At 31.9% G+C, this 20,492-nt stretch overlaps 1 protein-coding gene across 2 annotated transcripts; it reads right to left on the bottom strand.

Moving 5' to 3' along the window:
• Nucleotides 1-5,043: 5,043 nt before the first annotated feature.
• LOC106759992 lies at nucleotides 5,044-15,270 on the bottom strand. 2 transcript variants are annotated; one of them, XM_014643417.2, is made up of 7 exons: nucleotides 14,706-15,268; nucleotides 14,408-14,463; nucleotides 14,265-14,310; nucleotides 9,392-9,469; nucleotides 7,221-7,334; nucleotides 6,914-6,993; nucleotides 5,044-5,451 (listed from the first exon to the last, which is right to left on the bottom strand). In XM_014643417.2, the coding sequence occupies exons 1-7, from the start codon at nucleotides 15,084-15,086 to the stop codon at nucleotides 5,346-5,348; spliced, it is 861 nt and encodes a 286-aa protein (XP_014498903.1). In that variant the 5' UTR covers nucleotides 15,087-15,268; the 3' UTR covers nucleotides 5,044-5,345. The 2 variants fall into 2 exon arrangements, with proteins under 2 accessions (XP_014498903.1, XP_022637013.1); XM_022781292.1 differs by lacking the exon at nucleotides 5,044-5,451 and adding an exon at nucleotides 5,559-6,327 and having other exon boundaries at nucleotides 14,706-15,270.
• Between the last annotated feature and the right edge of the window lie 5,222 nt (nucleotides 15,271-20,492).

The following is a 20,492-nucleotide window of genomic DNA, read 5'->3' as shown; positions in this document are numbered from 1 at the left end:
ATATATATATATATATATATATATATATATAACAAGCCCACCACCATAATTGTGTCTTTAGCTTCCTACTTAAGCAATCATCAATAGTGGAGCTGAAAATATTTTTGTTTGTGTGTTAAAATCAATGGAACAGTTTCTGATATGTTGTGATGAATTGCTTGATTTATTTATGTTTATCTAATCTGAAAAACACTGTTTTATTCAATTAATCAGGACTTGGTGAAACAGTGAGGCTGGAATTCTGAATGATTTTCTACAGTTTCAATAACAAATAGTGTAATTATTAATTAATAGTAGAAGCATTAGTACATAGAACAGAAACCCTAGATAGAACCAAAACCAGATGACGTGGCATGATTAGCTGCCATCTTCCACACGCAAGTGATATATATAATGAGACAACATTTGGGTACCTTAGAGTTACCATATCCTAAAATGATGTGATGTAAATATGATTGATTTCAATATAAAATGGCTATAATGTATTATTGTTATTATATCAACTTGACATGGTTCAATTTTCTACGAATAATTAAAAAGAAAAGTAAGCATGTTGATATTACATTATTTGAAATATAAAATTTAAGAGTATTGTGGAGGAATTTTTAAATAATAAAAAAGGTTTTTGACTTTTAGACACCTTTCAATTCAAATCTCATCCAAAAGAAAAAGACAATATTGAGAAAGTAAAATGGGGAGATAATCAAATTCAAATGGTAGTGGTTATATGGTGACGGTGTCATTGTGTACATCATTAGTATAATAATTATATCTATCATGAAAAAGACAAGAAAATTTTATTTTGTTAATGTTACATAAAAATGGTTTTTTTGAAAAACAAATTATATTGTCTAACAAGCCTTTTGTTTACATAATGAAATAACCTTAAATATTTGTGAGTTTATTAGATATTAAATATGCTTAATCTTGTAATTTTGTATAAAATATTGCAAGATTAATAAGGAAATTTATAAACCAAAAAGATATAACATTATCATTTATAGAATTAGATGAAATCTTTGATAATGGACTAATGAAACTTATCCTATACCTCACCAATTTTCTTTTTGTAAGATCTTCATCAAATCTTTCTTTTCTAAGATATTAATTTTTGGGTTCTTCTCACTTCAAAATTGATCCATTCAAAATATGATTTTTGAAGGGAAAGTCCTCAATTCATCATCACAAAGGATCATATTTCTTGTACCAAAAATTTTCTTGCGTCACTTTTGATATACGTTGTTGGAAAATTGAACCCAAAATTATTAGAGGAAAAAAAGAAACAGCATACCACAAAAGATTGTTGACTAAGCATGCTAAAAGGTGGAGAAATTGGTGAATCTTAGTCATTGATTTGAGATAAGTGGGCTTTTGTTTTGTTTGTGTCCATTCCACAAGTTGACCCTTTTATGGCTGCAAAAAGGAAGCCCAATTCAAACTCCACATTCAAAACGACAACGACTTCAACATGTAAAAAGGAGACGTTTGACCCACGAAAAGTTTCAGGTTGAGACGTGTTTGGTTTGTGTAACTCATTGTATTTGCAAATACTCCAAACAAACACAAAAAGTCAATTCACTTTTACGAGCACGAATGAAGACATATGAGTGGAGGAACAGCCGAGTTCAAGATTTCAGTAGTTAAAATTTATTAGGATACAAAGTATTGTACTATATAAAACAAGAGATGAACATAGATTTTTGTATGGTATATAGTATGGACTGAACGGTTAAAGCATACAGCAACAATGGTCAATTAGGTCAAACGGTTTTATTGATGTTGGATCATAATTGGATTCGCGTTTAAATTGTTATTAGGTCAATAGTCCAGTGTTTAATCAAAAATATCTAATTAAAAATATTGATAAGTTGTTTATGAGTAACTAATCGAATTTAAAGATAAGTTTGTTTTTATTTTATTGGATCAAAGATATCTAATTAAAAATATTGATAAGTTGTTTATGAGTAACTAATCGAATCTAAAGATAAGTTTGTTTTCCTTTTTTTGGATTTGTACTAGTCTATATGATCCATGAGATGACTTATAAATATAAGGTCAGGACCAAAAGTCAGGTAGGTTGGATTAGATCCCAAATACTCAATTGTAATTCATTAATATTCAATCATGAGAGGGTCGGAGTGTCTTTTGTAGGTATCTCTTACAATCAAGAGTACAAGAAAGTGAAGTTTTATTAATAAATAAAAAAATAAGATTTTTTTAGACTTTCGAATCTTGAGGTATTGTTGGATAGAATGAAAGGAGTTTAGGATGAATGTGTGTGTTAAGAAGATGAAGAAAGTTTTGGTTTGAATATTGTGGAGAAAAGAAAATGGGTTTTGTTAAAATTGCATTTACTTGAAAGAGAGAAGTTGATTACGGTTCTACAAAAGATGGCAATAAGATTAGCAGCTTTACTTTCATCAATTATTCATTATTGCTTACACACTTTTCACCGACCAACATTTTCTTTTCTTTTCCCGAAATTAATTAATTCATTGTGTTTGTATTAGCTGGCAAATGAAATTAGTTTTCATATTTCGTATGAAAGTACTTTTAAGTGAGAAAAATAAATTATCAAATTAATTTATAAATAAACTAAAAAAAATCCCTAAATGGTTTTTTATTTTTTATTTTATAATTTGTATGAAAATTAATTTTAATTTATGAATAAATTTATTTACTTTGGTGAACCTAAATAAAATGTTAAATCACATAATAATGTCTAATAATTAATATTAATTAATTATAAAATTTATCTATTTTTTTTCTTTCTTTTCCATTAAGTTTATTTAGCCTTCTTGATTATAAGAAAGATGTTATTTACTTTTTAAAGTATTTTTTAAAATAATAAATTTTTCATATGTTTTATTAAAAGTTAAATTCATAATTTAATTTTGATACGAATTGAGCACTCATCACTAATGAAAAACTATAATTAATAATTAGGATGTAACTTTTTTACTTAAAAACATGAGGATTAAATATGTTTTGTCTTTTTAAAACTTTGGTCCAATTTAGTCCCTTAACTTTAGAAATATGTGGATTGAGTCCTTTTAACCAAATTTTGTTAAGTTTATTTGAGATTTCAAATGTATTTTATGATAGCATTTAAATTGTTTATACTTTTTAACACATTTTTTCTTCAATGTTAATTGAGAAATGCATTTGAAACTTCAAATAAACTTAACAAAATTTGGTTAAAGAGACTAAATTCATGCCCTTTTAAAGATAAGGGACTAAATTAGTCCAAAGTTTCAAGAAGAGACTAATTCCAATTTTCACTAAAAGTTAAAGAACCAAAAACATATTTAACTCAAAACATAATAATTCAAAAGTTACAATCGTAACTTAACCTATTTGACATATCTCATAAGACTATTTGATGCAAGCTAAAAAAAAGTGTATATTCAATAGAAATGTTTGATGTGATATAATATGTTAATATATTCTTATTTAGTTAATAATCCTTTATATATATTTATTGTTTCTGTTCATAGGGTTAAGGTAAACTATTTTCCTTCCTTTCGTCTTATTCCAAGCATGAGTCATTGTTTTTCTTCTTTTCACTCTCGTTACAATTCAATCAAGTTTGGAGGTTATCTATAAAAGGTATTTTGATGTCAAAGTCAATAAAGATTCGATAATTCTAACAAAAAATGCATATTAAATGGAACCAACTTACCATGATATCTCAAGTTTGTATTTAAAGATTTTTTTAATGGATTTCGGACTAACATCGACCTAATTACAATCCAACTAATCATGATTGTAGTTAGGTTTAATATAATTATCCGTAATCTTAATTCTTATTTATGGTTGACGACTCAGTTCATCTTTTTCATCAACCGATTCACTGGTGTTGCAGATTAATAGGATTGTCCAGCCTTAGATTGACTGAACCAGTCATACGGTATATCTATATATTACAAAAGGAAGTGTTAGTACAAATCCTGAAAACAATAAGTAAATTCATTATAAATAATAACTTACCGCAAATTTATTTTGTTGTGGTGAAACTAGTCTCCTAAACATCTAACTATAATGTTGTTGACACCGATGTATCACATTATGTTGGTCTTCCTTGAATCCCTAAACTAGATTTGGATGTGATATGGACCAATACTACTCCCTTACGTTCTTCTTGCACCTCCATAGGCAGGAAAAAAAAGTTAAACATGAGGCAAAAACATATTCAACTGCACAATTTCAAAATTGATCTTGGATTATGCAATCCAAAATAATACAATAATTTTGGACAAATAAGAACATATATCATTTTCAACCTATTTTCTTCTAAGGTCAACAACAAATAATACAATAATTGATTACGAAATTAATAATATTTTTTTTTTAGATCCAAAAACATATTTAAGTACACAATGTAGAACATTTTCCGAATCGGAAGCTATAATTTAGAATTGTTATTTTACTTATCTACGACATACATTTATTTTTATAAAATGTGTATTACAATTCATTCTTAATTCCTCATTTCAAAAGGATGATGAATTTGTTCCAGAATTCATTTTGAAATATAGTAGAATTGATTCCAGAATAAACTTCATGGAAGGTTTATTGAATTCTTGAAAGAATTGATTATCCAGAACCGAAAATTTGTATAGTTTAAAAAGAAAAAGGCTAAAAACAACTTCTTATGTTCTTTTAGGTGCAGATACGTCTTCCTACTGCTTAGTAAGAAAGTACGATCAGCTTCTTCCTGCATCTCCGTAAATTTCTACTTAACTCCATACAAAAAAAAAATGTTTGTATATTTTTTACTGTACAGTCTAAAAAGTTATTTCTGAAAGTAAAATATAACTTGTGAAGTACACAACTCAAAAGTTCTTTTCTTTTTCTTTAAAAATACATTTGAATTCCACAATTCAAAAATTAACAATAACTTTAGAAGTTTGTAATCCAAAAACTAAATAACTCTTGAATTATGTAATTCGAAAATTATTTTTTTGGAAGTCATTTTTTACTACCGGATTAATCCAGAGAGGGCAAATAAATGCTTATATTACAAGTATGCTATTAAAACTATTTTTCTTCAAAAACAAGTTAATCCAATGCATGATCATCCTAGCAGCTCACAAGAATAAACAGTGGTTTAAGCAGACAGTGACTTCTGAGTCATCGCTATTCATTCAACCTCTAACTATTGCAAATTTCCTGGTCAAAGAACAACCAATGTAGAAAAGCTGAAAAATCTGACCATTTTCAATTAGTTTTATACATTTGCTACTGTAAGGAATAAGTTTTCAGTGAACCACAAATACAATATTGAATCAAGTTCGGCCTGTTAGAGTCCTGCAATAGCCTTGATGTCTATATAGTCAGCAAGGTCAGTTCCCAGCAGCCGTGTCACTTCTACACTGTTCAGTTGCAGGAAGCAAAAGCCTAAGCCTACTTCTGTACTTTGTGATACGGTGTAACCGTTCTTCCCTTAATCTATGTGCCGAAAAAGGAAAGTAATAACATTGTTAATATGTTTATTTCATCCTAAATCACATGGTATATCGCAAAAAAGAAAAAGAATACATGTATTATTGATTGACCCGTATAACCAGTGTATTTTAATGAAGTCGATTATAACATACGTATTAAAAGTATACATTGATGTCGAGGTTAACATTATTTAAGAAATCTAGGTTCAACACTATCCAATGGGCAAAATAGTTATTAAATTTCATCTTCCAAAGTTTCCCACTTTGTTTCACTATTTCTACATAGTTCAAATGGGGCAGGCCATTGGAATGGGTGGTAGAGTCTTTGGACTGTGGTTAAACAGCTGATTGGATAAGACCAAAAGATCATTGACAGTGTAGTTGAATGCGTTTGTCATGTAAAGCGAGTAAATGACTCGTCAGTTTCTAGACTGGCCGAGCTAGTTGTTATGTCAATTTATATAGAATCATAAGCAATTTCAATCTAAAGAACTGAGAGGACAGGATATATATATAGTACTGTTTTCACTATTCTGAAGAGTACGCGTTCCACGAATCATAGCTTTCCTCTGGCTAGGATGGACTAAAGCATCACCTACAATTTTAGGAATTGACATTGAAGAAATAGAAGAAAGCAAAGTGAAGTCTATAGGGATGGAGGCAATCCATGATAGCTATTAGCAATATAACGAGGTGAAGGATTGAGTGAAGTGTGTACCTTTACAAAGAATGGGAAGATCAGACTCAAAATTTGGGAACCAAGGAGACAAAGAAGTTGGCACTGGGGAAGAGTTAGTAGGTGACCCAGCTGGAAGGTGAAGATGTTGCTAATGTTACATTCGAAGCCCCGATGGTGTATCTAGTGGTACCTCGGACACAGCTGTTGTATTGTATCAAAGGCAAGAAAGATGGTGATGGTGGTAGTTGCACTCGCACAGCAAAGAAAAGTAGACATAAAATAGAGAGAAGACTCAAATGTAACATCAGTTGAGATCACATTGCGACAAAAGGAAAGTGAGAGACACTTATACCCTTCCTAAGACCGAGAGAAACCTAAAAGGACACATTTGAGAGACCAAGTATGGATTTGAACATAGCATGAAGACCCAAACACTTGAGGGGATAAGAGGTGGAGTGAGTGACTAGGAAATAAAATAGAAAGGGAAATTTTGTTATCATATGCTAAGTAAAGCATTGGAAGCCACCCTGAACTCATACGATCCAACAATCTTACGAGTAATATCACAATTTTACAACCTTGTGGTCAACTTAGTCTTTCAATGTTCGACCACGAGTCATAGATTCACCAAATCACAAAAAGCGTATTACCACAATTTACTATATTCAATTGTATGCTAAAGTCTATAATGCATTGTCAACTAGACATGTAATGTTCTTACCACAACACACATAGATGATAAAAGCAAAAACCAAAAGGTGAAAGGAAGGCTACAAGTTCAGCATACCGCAATTTAACCTTTTTGGCCCGTTTAATGTGTCTCTTTAATAAATCTTGTGGTGATAAGTTCTCAAAAGATTGTTCATTCTGAAAGCAACAATGAGAAAAACATTATATGATTAATGGGGTGGAAATCTTGAACTAAGAACAAAAATGTCAATTGAAACATATGCTTGAGAACAATATTATTCTACAAAGCTTATTCATCAACACAACTAGTGTCAACAAAATAAATATTTTGTATGAAAATAAGGATTTCAGTTTCATAAGTTTGATTGCTTTAAAATAGGAAGCTAACTAGAAGAAAATCTAACCTCTTCCTGCTCATCTTCGTTTTTTTCATCTTCTTTCGTGTTTGACATATAACCAGCCACCATATATGCAGGCAATGGTTTAGGAAGTGCCTTAATTACATCTTTTTGTTGCGGCTGCCAATACAATGAAAAATGTGATAAATAAATAACACATTGAAATACATAGATGCATAAAATATTCATCCTCCAAAAGTAAATCATTGATAGTAAATTCTTGCACATTTGTAACCAATTTTAAAACCACGAGGTTAGCATATAAGTCATCCCCGGTTAGCATATAAGGAATCCCCCTATTAGAATCTTGTGAATATGTTAGAATCTTATAGTTTTAGTAATTAATGATATTAGAATCAATTGTTGATATAGGATCAATTGGATTAATTCCATATTTATGATATAGGATCAATTGATGTATGCTTCAGCTTGAGGGGGAGTGTTAGGATATTTACCCTATTTATCACGATTATATTGTGTCAAGAGTTACCCTATTTATCATGATTATATTGTGTCGAGGGTTACCCATTTATCATGTACTATTGTATCAATTTATTCTTATAAATAGAAGATTATAAGAGGAATCAATCAAACCCTCTTGAATTACTTTTACAGTTTAATTCTCAAGTCTTATGCAATTAGTGTAGTGAGCCAATTTATGCATGATCCAAGAGAGAGACACATGCAAGCAGTTGCAAAATTCTCCAGTATTTAAAGTCAAGTCCAGGAAAGGAACTATTATTCAAAAGAGAAGACACATTGACTATGAAAATATATATTGATGTTGATTATGCAGGTTCTATTACTGACAGAAAATCTACTTCTGGGTATTGTGTGTTTCTTAGAGATAGTCTAGTAATGTGAAGGAGCAAAAAACAATATAGAGTATCTCGTTCTAGTGCAGAAGTTGAATTTCGAGCTCTTTCTCAAGGAATGTGTGAAGGACTCTGGATGAAAATCATTTTGGATGACCTTAAAGTCCAGGTGGACAACCCTATGCAACTATATTGTGTCAATAAGTCTTCCATGAGCATTGCCCATGATCCAATACAGCATGACAGGACCAAACACATTGAGATTGACAGACATTTCATAAAAGATAATCTTCACGGAGGCTTTGTGATTACAACTCATGTAGACAAGTTGAGAATGATTGATATTCGTTTACCAACTTGAGGGGAAGTGTTATAATTAGAGGAAAATCTTTCTAATTAGAGAAAATATCGGTAGAATCTTCCTAATTAGAAAAAGTATCTATAGAATCTTCTAGTTTATTTTTCAGTATATTGTTTCCTTATTTCCCTTTTTCGGAAGATTAGATTGTTACAAATAAGGATAAGTAGAGTGTAATAGACATGAATGATAATAATAAAATTCATTCTCTTCTCAAGTATTACATTAGTTAAATTCAATTCCATTCTCTCTCTCTCTTACTCTGTGATATTCAAAAATGCACAACCCAAAGGAAAATCATTAAAAAGTCAAAAAGAAACTACAAACTTCTATTTAAAAGATTTCAACCATTTATCATTCCAAAGATGCTAAATGATAGAAGATACATGCATCCTCATAGAATTAATATTGTTAGAATAATTGCACCTATGCATCATCATTAAGCCTACTTAAGGGTAGTGAGCTAGTCTTTATGTAGTATTACCTAGGTCTGCACCTAGGTGTCTAGGGAAAAACCCTTAATCTTCTATGTACTTTTGTATCAGAACTTTATTATAAATAGATGAAAGTAAGAGGGATTATTAAGCCCTCTAGAAATATATCTTACAGTTTCAATCTCAAGTAATATCAATTAATTATTCTGTTCAGCTTTTAAAAATCAATATAGTTCATTCAAATTCAACAAAAGAGCATATAACTTTAGCGAGAGTCACTTATATTTAGTTGCAAAGTAAACATTTGCTATATATGCAATAAGTTACAACCAAAAATGTTCATCTTCAAGTCAAACTTATATAAAATGGAAGTTGACTCAAAGTAAAAGTCCAGCAATATTTGATGTGGAATATGCAAATTATCAAAGTACACATAAAATGCAACTAGCCTCGTTTCTTTAACATCAAAACAGAATTAAAATAGAATAATTTCCAGTCATCATCACAAGCTTAAAATCAGAAGCAGATTACAAATTGTAAAAAGAGGAAGAACAAATATATTACTCAAACCTGGCTTTCTTCAATTACACCATTTCGCAACCATGATCTACAAAGTGCATATAGAGAAGCATCCTCCGTTATTCTTACCTATAAAAATTAAATATAAGATAACTATCACATCTTAAAAAAGTTGCAGTAATAAAGCCAAGATATTAACTCAAGGTACTAACTCTCGATGGCATAATCAACACTACATTTTTATGCATCGTAACCTCCATAGTCAACACCTATGTTGGCTTCTAAGGTCATCTCACACCCCTTTGTAAATAGAATTCCTTTTCCAAGAGTTCCTTTCGAGTACTATAGAATTCGATAAACAGTTCTGACAAGAGTCACCTTTGGATTATGCATGAACTGACTTACAACCCCAAAAACATAGGACATGTCAGGCCTAGTGTGAGACAAGTAGATCAATTTCCCGACCAGCCTTTGATAAGATTGTCTATCCACAGCTACATCTTCAATTAATTCACCAAGTTTGTGATTTTGTTCAATAGGTGTCTATTAGTTTACATCCTAATTTACCAGTTTCAGCCAATAAATCAAGCACATACTTTTGTTCAGAGACGAAATACCATCATGTCAATGAGTCATTTCAATTCCTACGAAAAATTTTAATCTGTCAAACTCCTTAATTTCAAATTTTGTTAACCAACATTTATTTAAGGCTTCCATTCTTACCTGATTATTTCCTATTACAATTATATCATCTACATAGACAATTAGTACAGTAAGACTCCCTCTAAAGTTGAATGCTAAATAAACAGTGTATGGTCACCTTGGCTTTGCATGAACCCCATGGTCTTCATTACAATAGTAAACCTGTTAAACCATCCTCTAGCAGACTACTTCAATCCATAGAGTGCCTTCTTTAATTTACACACCTTTCCCTCCTTGACTTTAAACCCAGGCAGGACCTCCATGTAAATTTCTTCCTCTAGATTCTCATGCAAAAAGGCATTTGTGACATTGACGAAAATGATTGCTATGTTACAGTGTTCTTCCTTGATGGTAAGTTACATTGTTTCCAAAGTAGGAAACTATTATTCCAGAATAATCAATCTGTAACTAATTCACGAAAGGTCCAAAAATGAATTTTGTAATGGAGGATATACAGCCAAAGACTCAAGGTACAAGATGATTTTTTTGCCCTATAGTCCGAGAAAAATTTGGAGTAGTTGAATAGGATTTTTATTGTTTAGTGTTATGGAGGGTAAATAATTGACCAAATAGATAATAGTAAGAACAGCTTCTCCCCAATACTATTTGGGTACACTTTTACGGAGAAGAGGGGCTCAAGTTACATTTATGAGATGCCCAAATTTTCATTCTACCACCTCATTCTGTTGTAGGGTATTCACACAAGAAGATTCATGAATTATCCCTTGTTCATTGAAGAAGAGCAATGTTTGGTTGAAAAAATCTTTGGGATTATCGGAACAAACTCTTTTAATGGTTGTCTCAAATTGATTTTTAATCATTTGCATGAAGTTTTTGAAAACTTGTCTGACAACACTCAAGTGCAATCATCAATGAATATGACAAACCAATAAGTCTCGCATAGGTTAGGAATACTCAAGTGCTTTTTGTTAGTTTATTTATAGTCATGGTGGCTCTTCAACAATGGTTTCTTTATCAATTGGATGTCAAAAATGCATTCATTAACGATGATTTGCAAGAAGAGATTTATATAGAGCAACCTCTTAAATTTGTTGCTCATGGAGGGTCTTCTGGGTTGGTATTTCGTTTTCTATGTTGTCTTCACAAATCATTAATAATTTGTGTCACTCGAATGCAGAATGAGATATTTTCACTAAGTCTTTATTGATTACATTAGTAACAAACTTGGTACATTCGATTTATATGCACCAGATTGAGGAGCAGTGTTAGATATATTATATCTTAGATAGATATCTTATGTTTATCTTATCTCTATCATTTGTCTTTAGTTACTTTATTATTATTCCTTATTTATATTTTGGGCTTAGCTTTATTGATTATATTAGCAACAAACTTGGTACATTCGATTTGTATGCACCAGATTGAGGGGCAGTGATAGATATATTATATCTTAGATAGATATCTTATGTTTATCTTATCTCTATCATTTGTCTTTAGTTACTTTGTTATTATTCCTTATTTATATTTTGGACTTAGTCCATATCTCTTCTATTATAAATACAGATGGAATAAAGCCAACCAAAGGACCTCTTACAAGGAGTATGGCCAATAAGATCCAAGAAGGGTTGGAAGCAACAAAGGTTGCTTCTTTTCTCAACATTTTCTCATGGGAAGCATCAAGTTTTGCCCAATGGCCTCATTAACTCGCCTAGTGAGTGGATGCTCAGCACTATAGAGTCGAGTCCAATGAGGACAAGTCAGAGAGCTTCCCACGCCCAGCTAGCTTCAGTCCTTTGCCCAATGCCAGCATCATTTCTAGAAGAATCATCCTTTCCTTACGTGCAATACACCAGAAAAACATGCAACCATGTGGCTTATGATCGTGAGGCACGGCTGATGATAAGCCAGAGCTTGGGAAGGGGGNTCAACACCCCACCCTTTGTATTTTCACTTTTGATGCATAGTAATGTCACGATGTTGAGATCACTCCAGCCTTGCCTTGCTTATTCTCATCTCCTCTAGCCTCCTTCCTTGGTTAGGAATGCTTAGAGATTCATTTACCACACATACACACCACCAATTCCTCTTTTGCTTCAGCCAACATCCTTTATTTTCACTGCTTCCTTCACTGACTTAACGTATGTTCGGTGCAAGCTTTGGAATGGCAAATCATATGTGCTTTAAGGATTCCATCAAATATAGTACCCTTTGTGTATATTCAACACAGGGAAAATTAATCCCATACACAGTTTTCACTATATTCAACACACATTGTTAGATATATTATCTTTATTTTATATTTATCTTTTATCTTTAATTAGTTAGTTTGTTATTATTTCTTATTTGTATTTTGGGCTTAGCCCATACTTTTTTTATTATAAATAGAAAACCTTATGTGTGTATTTATCACAAGGGAGATTAATCCCAAATATATTTTTCACTATATTCAACACACATGAACAAAGGATACTGAAAAACTAGACCATTCTTAATCACAAACGTTATTGACCCTTGTCTCTGTTCTCGAAGGAAGAAGTGTCGAAAGTTGTGGATCTAGCGACGAGATTGGGTGCTCAAAGCTATTCCATGAGATAATTGAAGTTAGTGGGAAAGTGGGAAATTTTGAATACCATTTATGTGTTTCATTGGCTAATAAAAAATGTTAGGTATTTTTGGTTCACTCCAAACTTTGAACATGTTTCACCAATTGGAAAAAGGCTTGCAATTTGCCTGCTTATTATATTCAGTATTTGTTTGACTCAGTTTTGCATTGGCCATCTTAGAAAACTAGATGACAACATGACCAATTTCGTTGCTTAAGCAAAGCTATAATACAAGTGTTGAAAATGTTTGTATTGGTTGAGATCAATCAAGGTTATTTTAAGTTGAAAAACTTGTATATGGAACTTGTTCTTTGTTAATGGACTACAACTTTGACATGTCCCTAACGAAATTCTAAATACCCAATAAGTTCCCACATGGACAATCCAATCAGTCTTTTGAGTGCTACTCCACCTAAACCTATGGGCTTCCACTCATACAATTAAAGCATCAGCAAAGTCCCAAAATTTAGGATACTTGTGGTGGATGCAAGGGTAGACAAGGTTGATGGGATCACAAAGGCTACCTACTTCACTTATTGCGAAATGTCCAAGCCAAATTTATGACTGAGAATTATTATTTCTTTCACAGGTTCCCTAACTAAATTCTTAATGTTAATAAGTCATAATCCCAAATAAAACTTAATAACAAAAGTGAGTCTGATAGATCATGAATTTTCTGAATTATATAGCTGTAAAATCGTTATATATAAGGAGAAGAAGAAGCTTATAGAAATAGTTAGAATATTAATGGGTTAGTTCGTTAGAGGGGTTACTTAGCTATAAATAAAGGATGGATGATAGGAGATATTCATATTTTGGTGATTGTAAATTGAGCATTTTTGTGAAAGGAGAAATCCTTTGGTAAGGGAAAACCTGGGAGGAGAGAATGCTCTCCTATTTCTTGTACTTCTCTCATCCTGTCCAATAAAAATATGTATTCTCTTTTCTATTTTGTATTTGCTGATTCCTGACAAAAATACTATAATAAAAGTGTAAAAGCTTGCAAGCATAGGGAAAAGACTGTAGTTCCAAACCATTTGCTTACACATTTTCTTAGCTCCTTCACTTTCGTTCCCTCCACCCTTTATATAACAAAACCACTCTTATTCTCTCTCTACAACTAACTCGCTCTGTTTCTTGTTGCTGCCTATAGTGGAAAAGGGGCCCTAACTCCTTTTGGGCATTCAACTGTAAACCTGTGAAGGCTTAGGGAAGGGGTTTGGATTCCTACCAGAGTCAGCCCATGATATCAAGTTAACGGACAAAATTGACAGTGAAATGAAAAAGAAAGGAACAAACGGATCAAAGACCAAGGATATTTCCATCACAACCACTAAAAGTTTACAAAGACGACTTTAATTCATATTAATTAAAACAAGAAAATCAGAATAGGCGTAGGACTCGTATAGATATGGTTAGAACTACCAAGCACATTATGTGCTAGAGATTAATGTAAACGATACTGTTAGTAGGCAAAAGATAAGCCCACTGTGCATATTCCTAAGAAGATTACCAAGCACCTATATTTCTCAATATGTAATTAAACACACACGAACAGAATTTAATTTATCGATAACAAATCAATTAATTCATCATATACAAAAAATGTAAAAAAAATTGATTGCAAAGGAGGTAAAATAAGAGAAAAAGAGACTCACTTTTCGATCTCTAACAACAATGTAGGTATCCTCTCTGATTTTTTCCCTGAGAAACCAATCACATATATCATCAATCCCAGCTCCATAACCAATAAAAAACACACAACGATGTATACACCACGTGTCAAGGAAAAGAAATTTACCTGGTACTCGAATCTTTACCGCCATTAATATCAGAAACCGCAGACCGAGACGCAGCCTATAGCCAAACGGAAAGCAACAACAAAAATAAAGGAACAATTTGAAATCCACCATAATTTTATTTCTATAAAATTCAATTCAATTCCAAACCAAATCGAACCGAAATATTACTATCATTGAACTAGGACAAAATCTAGAAGCTCAAAACAAAAAGGAAAAAACATAATCATCATTCATTAATACATATCACTCATTCACAAAGTTCAAAAAAAAAAGCAAATGGGGCATCAGATTTGGAACCTTTTTAACGGGAGGCGAAGCAGTGGGTGTGGCAGCAGCGTTGCCCACATGCCCAAAAGGCACGTGATGCGGTGGCCTGGCCACGTGCAAGGCGTGACTGAGGTAATCCAAGTGCATACCGCGAACAACGCCGCCGTACACCATAGCCGGAGGCGCGAACGCGCCACCTGAGACGCTGTGGTCGACGGCAGCGAGGCCTCTGACACTTTTTGGCGCGAACGGGTAGGCGAAGTGAGGGTCGTGGGGTTTGGCCAAGAGAGGATTCCCTGGGGCGCGAATTGGAAGGGTTTGTTGCTGCGGAGGGAAGTGCTGGTGCGGCTGAGGGAGAGGCGACACAGGCCGCGATGCAGTGGTTGTAGCGGTGGCGGGGTCGAGAGGCATGGTGGTAGTGATGGTGGTGGTGGTGGCGACTGCAGCGGCGACGGTAACTTTTTTAATTGTGGTGGGAGTGGAGAGGAAAAGGAAGCTGCGAAGTTGTTTTGATTGGGTTCTTATTTGGAGAGAGGAAAAAGGGAGGGAAAGGAAATTGCTAATTATTGTCGGGGGAAGTAAAAAACAAAAAAAGGAAAGAAAAATTAATAACAGCTGAGTTTCAGTTTGGTATGTCATGGGATTCCTTATTAGAAAAAAAAAAGTGTATATAACCTGACGAGTATTATTATTTGAAAAAGGTTAATGCTTTCTTAAAGTTTGAAGTTAATGCTCTCTAAAAATTAAAAAACATTATAATCTTTAAATTTAGAAGAATTTATTTTAATATTCAATATATTCTAAACACAAGTAATTTTTTTTTAATTGTTTTTATAACCCTTAAATAATTTGAAAGATTGAAACTATAGTGTTTTTCAAATTTAAGATATTAAAATAATTATTTGAATTGGGAGGATAATAAAGGGTTGAAAATAATACTTATGGTAAGGAATTACTTTTTTTTATATATTAGGATATTGACTTAAGTGATGGAAGTATTTACTTGTTTTCTCTTCTTAAATGGTGATTTTGAAATCTATGAAAATTATTATTCTTCTAGGGAAGTCAAGTTTCAATGACTTTTCGACTTAATTATTTGTGTGTGAAGTGTGTGAGCTAGATAATGTGCAAAAAATGATGAAGTTCTATAACGAGCTTTTTGATAAACATATGTGAGAGCAAACACTTATTTGGTGAATATTGTTAATTCTTTGATATGGTATGCAAAGATGACATTTTGAGTTGATGATCACACCATGTCACATTTGTTTGAAATTTTTGGAAATGCAAATGAATTTTTATTGTTTGTGTGCATCATTATATCAAGAGGTCATTTGTCTAATGTCTTATTTGGTTTGTATTTTCACGAGGACATGAAATAATTCAAGTTTGGGAGAGTTTAATAAGTGTGAAAAATACTTATTATTCATGCTTATTAACAATGTCAAAGTTGTAATTATTCATCAGTTAATTATCCATGAGTTATTTGTTTTCTTTATAGGAAAAATGTAATAGTTGTTAGGTAAGTTGTGTTAAGTCATTATACAGGAAATTGATGCATCATTGAAAAATGTTATTTGAAAGTCTTTAATTTCTGGAAAGTAAGTTTGAATGTGGACATAGATAGAGCAACTAAGAGGATTGGTTCTAGGAATTGTATCTAGTTCTATTGGTCATTCTTATACATTTGATTCTACTACAAATTATATGTTAAATGGACTAAGGAATTAGTAATTTAGCATATATATTTAGAACTCGATCTTAAGAAATTAAAAAGAGATTACATCGATGTGAATGTTTGAATGAAATAATGATACATTGTACAGAGTTTAACTTCATAAGAGTCATGAATACCAATTCCAATGAAGTTCCTTCTTAAATTTCAATCGTAATATTTAAAACTCTTGTTATTACAATCTACTTCCATCATTATGAATTCAATCATCGTTTTATCTAAGTTGAATTTGATAAATAAACAAGATTAGACAAATAAGACACAAGTCCCTTAGGAAAACAATACCTAGAACTTCCATTTACTTGTCTTTAACTCCAAGGACCCAAACAAATTGTTAGGGACCTAAAAATCTTGTTTTTTTTGTGTTGTGGGAATTTTTAAAATCTTGACAGTGGTTGTTCAATACACATGACTAGATATAAGAGGAAATTTGTAAATTTCCAGAGCAAGGAACAAGGCTTTGTTACTTATGGAGACAATAATAAAGGAAAGATCTTTGGAATTGGTAATGTTGGTGGGGTAGATACCTTGAAGATTAAGGATGTGCTACTTGTTGAATGTTGAAGCACAATCCACTAAGTATTGGTAAACTTTATGACAAAGGGTTCAAGGTATATTTGAAAGTGACTATTGCACCATTCATTAGAATGACTCAAATGAAGTTACTCTAAAAGGTACAAGGCATAATAATATTTATTGAATTGATCTTGATCATGCATCAACTATAAATATGACTTGTTTGGTTGTTAAAGAAGAAAATCCATAGTTATTGCATAAAAGAGTTTCTTGTACTCAAATGTCATTGTTTCGGGTGTGGGGTTGATAATCACAATCGTAACACTCTTTCACACTTTTCTTTCAATCCTCTAGCGTCGCCTTAGGTCTCTGTCACAAAATTGTCCTCGGTTCTTCATCTTAAAATTCCAAGTCGAGCGGGTGGGTACTTGTCAAAGGCACTCCAACACTTACGTTATATATATATATATATATATATATATATATATATATATATATATATATATATATATATATATATATATATATATATATATATATATATATATATATATATATATATATATATATATATGTATGTATGTATCTAATCGGTTATCACAACAAAGTCTTAAATTCACAATAAATGCAATCACTTGCCTCTGTCTTTATAGGTTTCAAGACGAACTTTTAATTAGGATTGACCTAATCACGGCCCAACAATCCAAAAGTCGATAAATGTATTTTACTTGTAAATATGTTGGATTTGTAATGTTGGTGCTTAATGGATGCATGACTAATCGACTTATTGAGAAGTAATCCGATTTGCATAAACTTGGGACTAGAGACAAACTTCCTCCAATGTTGTTTTGGAAGTGTTGACTGTCAGGTCAGTGAGAGACCGATCGGTCATACGGTACAACAACATTTACTTGATAATTGGCTTTCCAAAACTAAATTTTGAAACGATAAACTTTGTGCAACATGTCAAAAGGGTAAACAAATGAAATCTTCTTTTCATTATAAAAATATTATTTCTACATCAAAAACCTTAGAACATTTGCACATGAATTTATTTGGTCCTTCTAAAATAAAATGATTTGGTGGAAATTATTACGCTCTTGTGAGTGTTGATTGTTATTCAAGACATACATGGACTTTCTTTCTTAGTTTTAAAAGTGAGGCATTCAACGATGTTAAGAAGAGATTGTCTATAAAACTGAAGTGTCTAAACGTCCTCGTATGTTTTGAAATTTAATAAACAATAATAAACGAAATGAACATATGATAGTGTTATCATTAGAAAAGCAATACAACTAAAATATAAATGGTTTTGTGAAAATGCTTTATACCTCAAGAAAAGCCTTAGTAAAAGCGCGAATGTATGAACAAAATCACAATTAAACAATTTTCTTATTTAATGCATTAATGAGAGTCTTGCTGAATGGATTAGTGTTATACATTATTAGGTGATGATCAAACGAACTCTCAATATATCTTGATAGATGAAAGTGTCAAAAGATGTTTTTGAAAAGAAATCCAAAAGTCCTAAACGATTATCCAAAAACTTATGTTGAAAGACATCTTGTTAAAAGTGTTGTTGAACGAAACAAAAACAACTCAAATAAGTGTTTACATAGGCTAAATGATACCATGTGTCGAACAATCTATTTCATCCAAGACGAAGCCTTCATAAACTACCTTCATTAAATGCTCAACGTTTAAAAACAACAAAAGTGATAAAAGAAATAACATATTTGTTGTATGGATGTCTGTTATACTTTATGCAGATTGCATATTACATGTATCCACGTGCTTCATCATATACAGATAAAAAGTGAATGTTAAAGACAAAGAAGACATTCACGGAATGTTCTCCTTTTGTCAAAGTATTGAAAAAAAAAATCTACTCTGACAAATTGACTTTAACCAACAGTTTATACATACAACAAGATTGAGATGACTCAGAGATCAAAGCAAAGCTCTATCTAACGAATATATTTTTGAAAAGCCTTCAAATCGAAGATCATTCAAAAAGAGAATAAAGAGACTATATTTTTTGGGCTATTCTCTTACCAGTAGACAACCCTTTATACTTTGCATAACAACAAAAATGCATATTTTTGTTGTGACCACGTCACCTAACCTACACCATAGTATAATTAATGTCACCTAGCATAATCTCCCCCTTGACAATTTTCCTAATGGGAACCAAACTTCTAACATTGACTTGTTCTAAAAAGCTAAATTGATAATTATGGTCTAACTCTTTCAAGTGAAGAGTGTAGTAAGTCAAGCATTATAATTTGATTATAATTTGGCTCACTTAGCTCACATCATGGGATAACTAATATCACTTACGATATTAGAGTAGAATTTTTTTTGTGAAGGTTATCATCTGAGATAATGGTACATGATTCGTAGGTAATACAAAATTAACCTATTGATTTTACACACGGATTAGAAAATAATTAATTATTAAAAATTAAAACTCAAAATGTGATAGCTTTAGTCTCACACTCAGTCGTTAAAAAAATTTCTCACTTGGGCTTACTCACAAAAAGTAAGAAGTTCGCTCTTCTCATGCTCACTCACCCCAATCTCTATTCATCTCCTTCTTTCATTCTCTGTCACCCACACCCATACAAAGAAACATCAATCCACCTTTTTTGACGACATCAAAACCCTTGCCTCTACCGCATGTGCCTCCTTTGCATTCCCTAGAACCACCTTCACTCGAGCTTGTTGCAGGTTCCTTGAGATCAAGAGCTCGCACCTTTGCCATTGTGTCACAAAATTGTCATCCTACAACCACTACCATGCATTCTTACCTCTAACGAGGCTTCCCAGGATTATGGTAAACAATCCATTTGAATCATAAACTCGATTGGTGTGGCAGGTAGATCACAAATCCATTTGTACTCAACTTTAATTTTGGATATTGAGCGAATTGAAGAGATGTAAATTGGGTTTACTTTCTTCTATGGTTTTGAGTAGGTGGAATGTTGTTCGTTTGTTTATTATCTTTGTATTCTTTTTATTGAAAATAACAATATCAATGAATTATGAATTTTGATTGTGCTGCTCTGTTGTAATATCGTGATTGACACTTGATTAAGCGTGTTTTGTTTATTTATGGTTCTTTTGGATTCATTTTGTTCAAAACTCTTGATAAGACCGATTAAGCTGTGACCAACAAGGGTGCGAAAGGGGTTTTGTTTGAAACAAGACCATTGCAAATACATCAATCATTATCAAATATAGGAGGGTCAAAACTCAAACATAAGATGATTATTTAATCTTGACAACTCTCATGCGTGACACCTCTTTAATAATTTAGTACGGTACTAACTAAAAGGACCTGATTGCTTGAAAAATTTTAAAATAGAGACCAAATTGAGACACATAAAAATGGAATCGATTTGAGATTTTCCTATAAAAATAGGAACAAATGACATGATTTAACCTAACATTTAATTGAATAAAAAAGTTTGATAAATATCACTTAAAACAATAATAAAAACAATTGCTTATGTACATAAAAATCCAAAGCCTAATGCATTAAACAAAAATATACAAACGAGGTC

Source organism: Vigna radiata, chromosome 5 (genome assembly GCF_000741045.1).
Source record: "Vigna radiata var. radiata cultivar VC1973A chromosome 5, Vradiata_ver6, whole genome shotgun sequence".
NCBI lineage: Eukaryota > Viridiplantae > Streptophyta > Magnoliopsida > Fabales > Fabaceae > Vigna > Vigna radiata.
Note: the sequence above shows the minus strand (reverse complement) of the source record. Positions and strands in the feature narration are given on the sequence as shown.

Excerpts from the sequence above, each read along its gene's own strand:
- LOC106759992 (XM_014643417.2), bottom strand. The coding sequence starts at position 15,086 with ATGCCTCTCGACCCCGCCACCGCTACAACCACTGCATCGCGGCCTGTG. Across the intron at positions 9,470-14,264 it reads TTGTTGTTAGAGATCGAAAA|GTAAGAATAACGGAGGATGC; the intron begins GTGAGTCTCTTT and ends TAATTTTTATAG. Across the intron at positions 7,335-9,391 it reads GTGTAATTGAAGAAAGCCAG|CCGCAACAAAAAGATGTAAT; the intron begins GTTTGAGTAATA and ends TTGTATTGGCAG.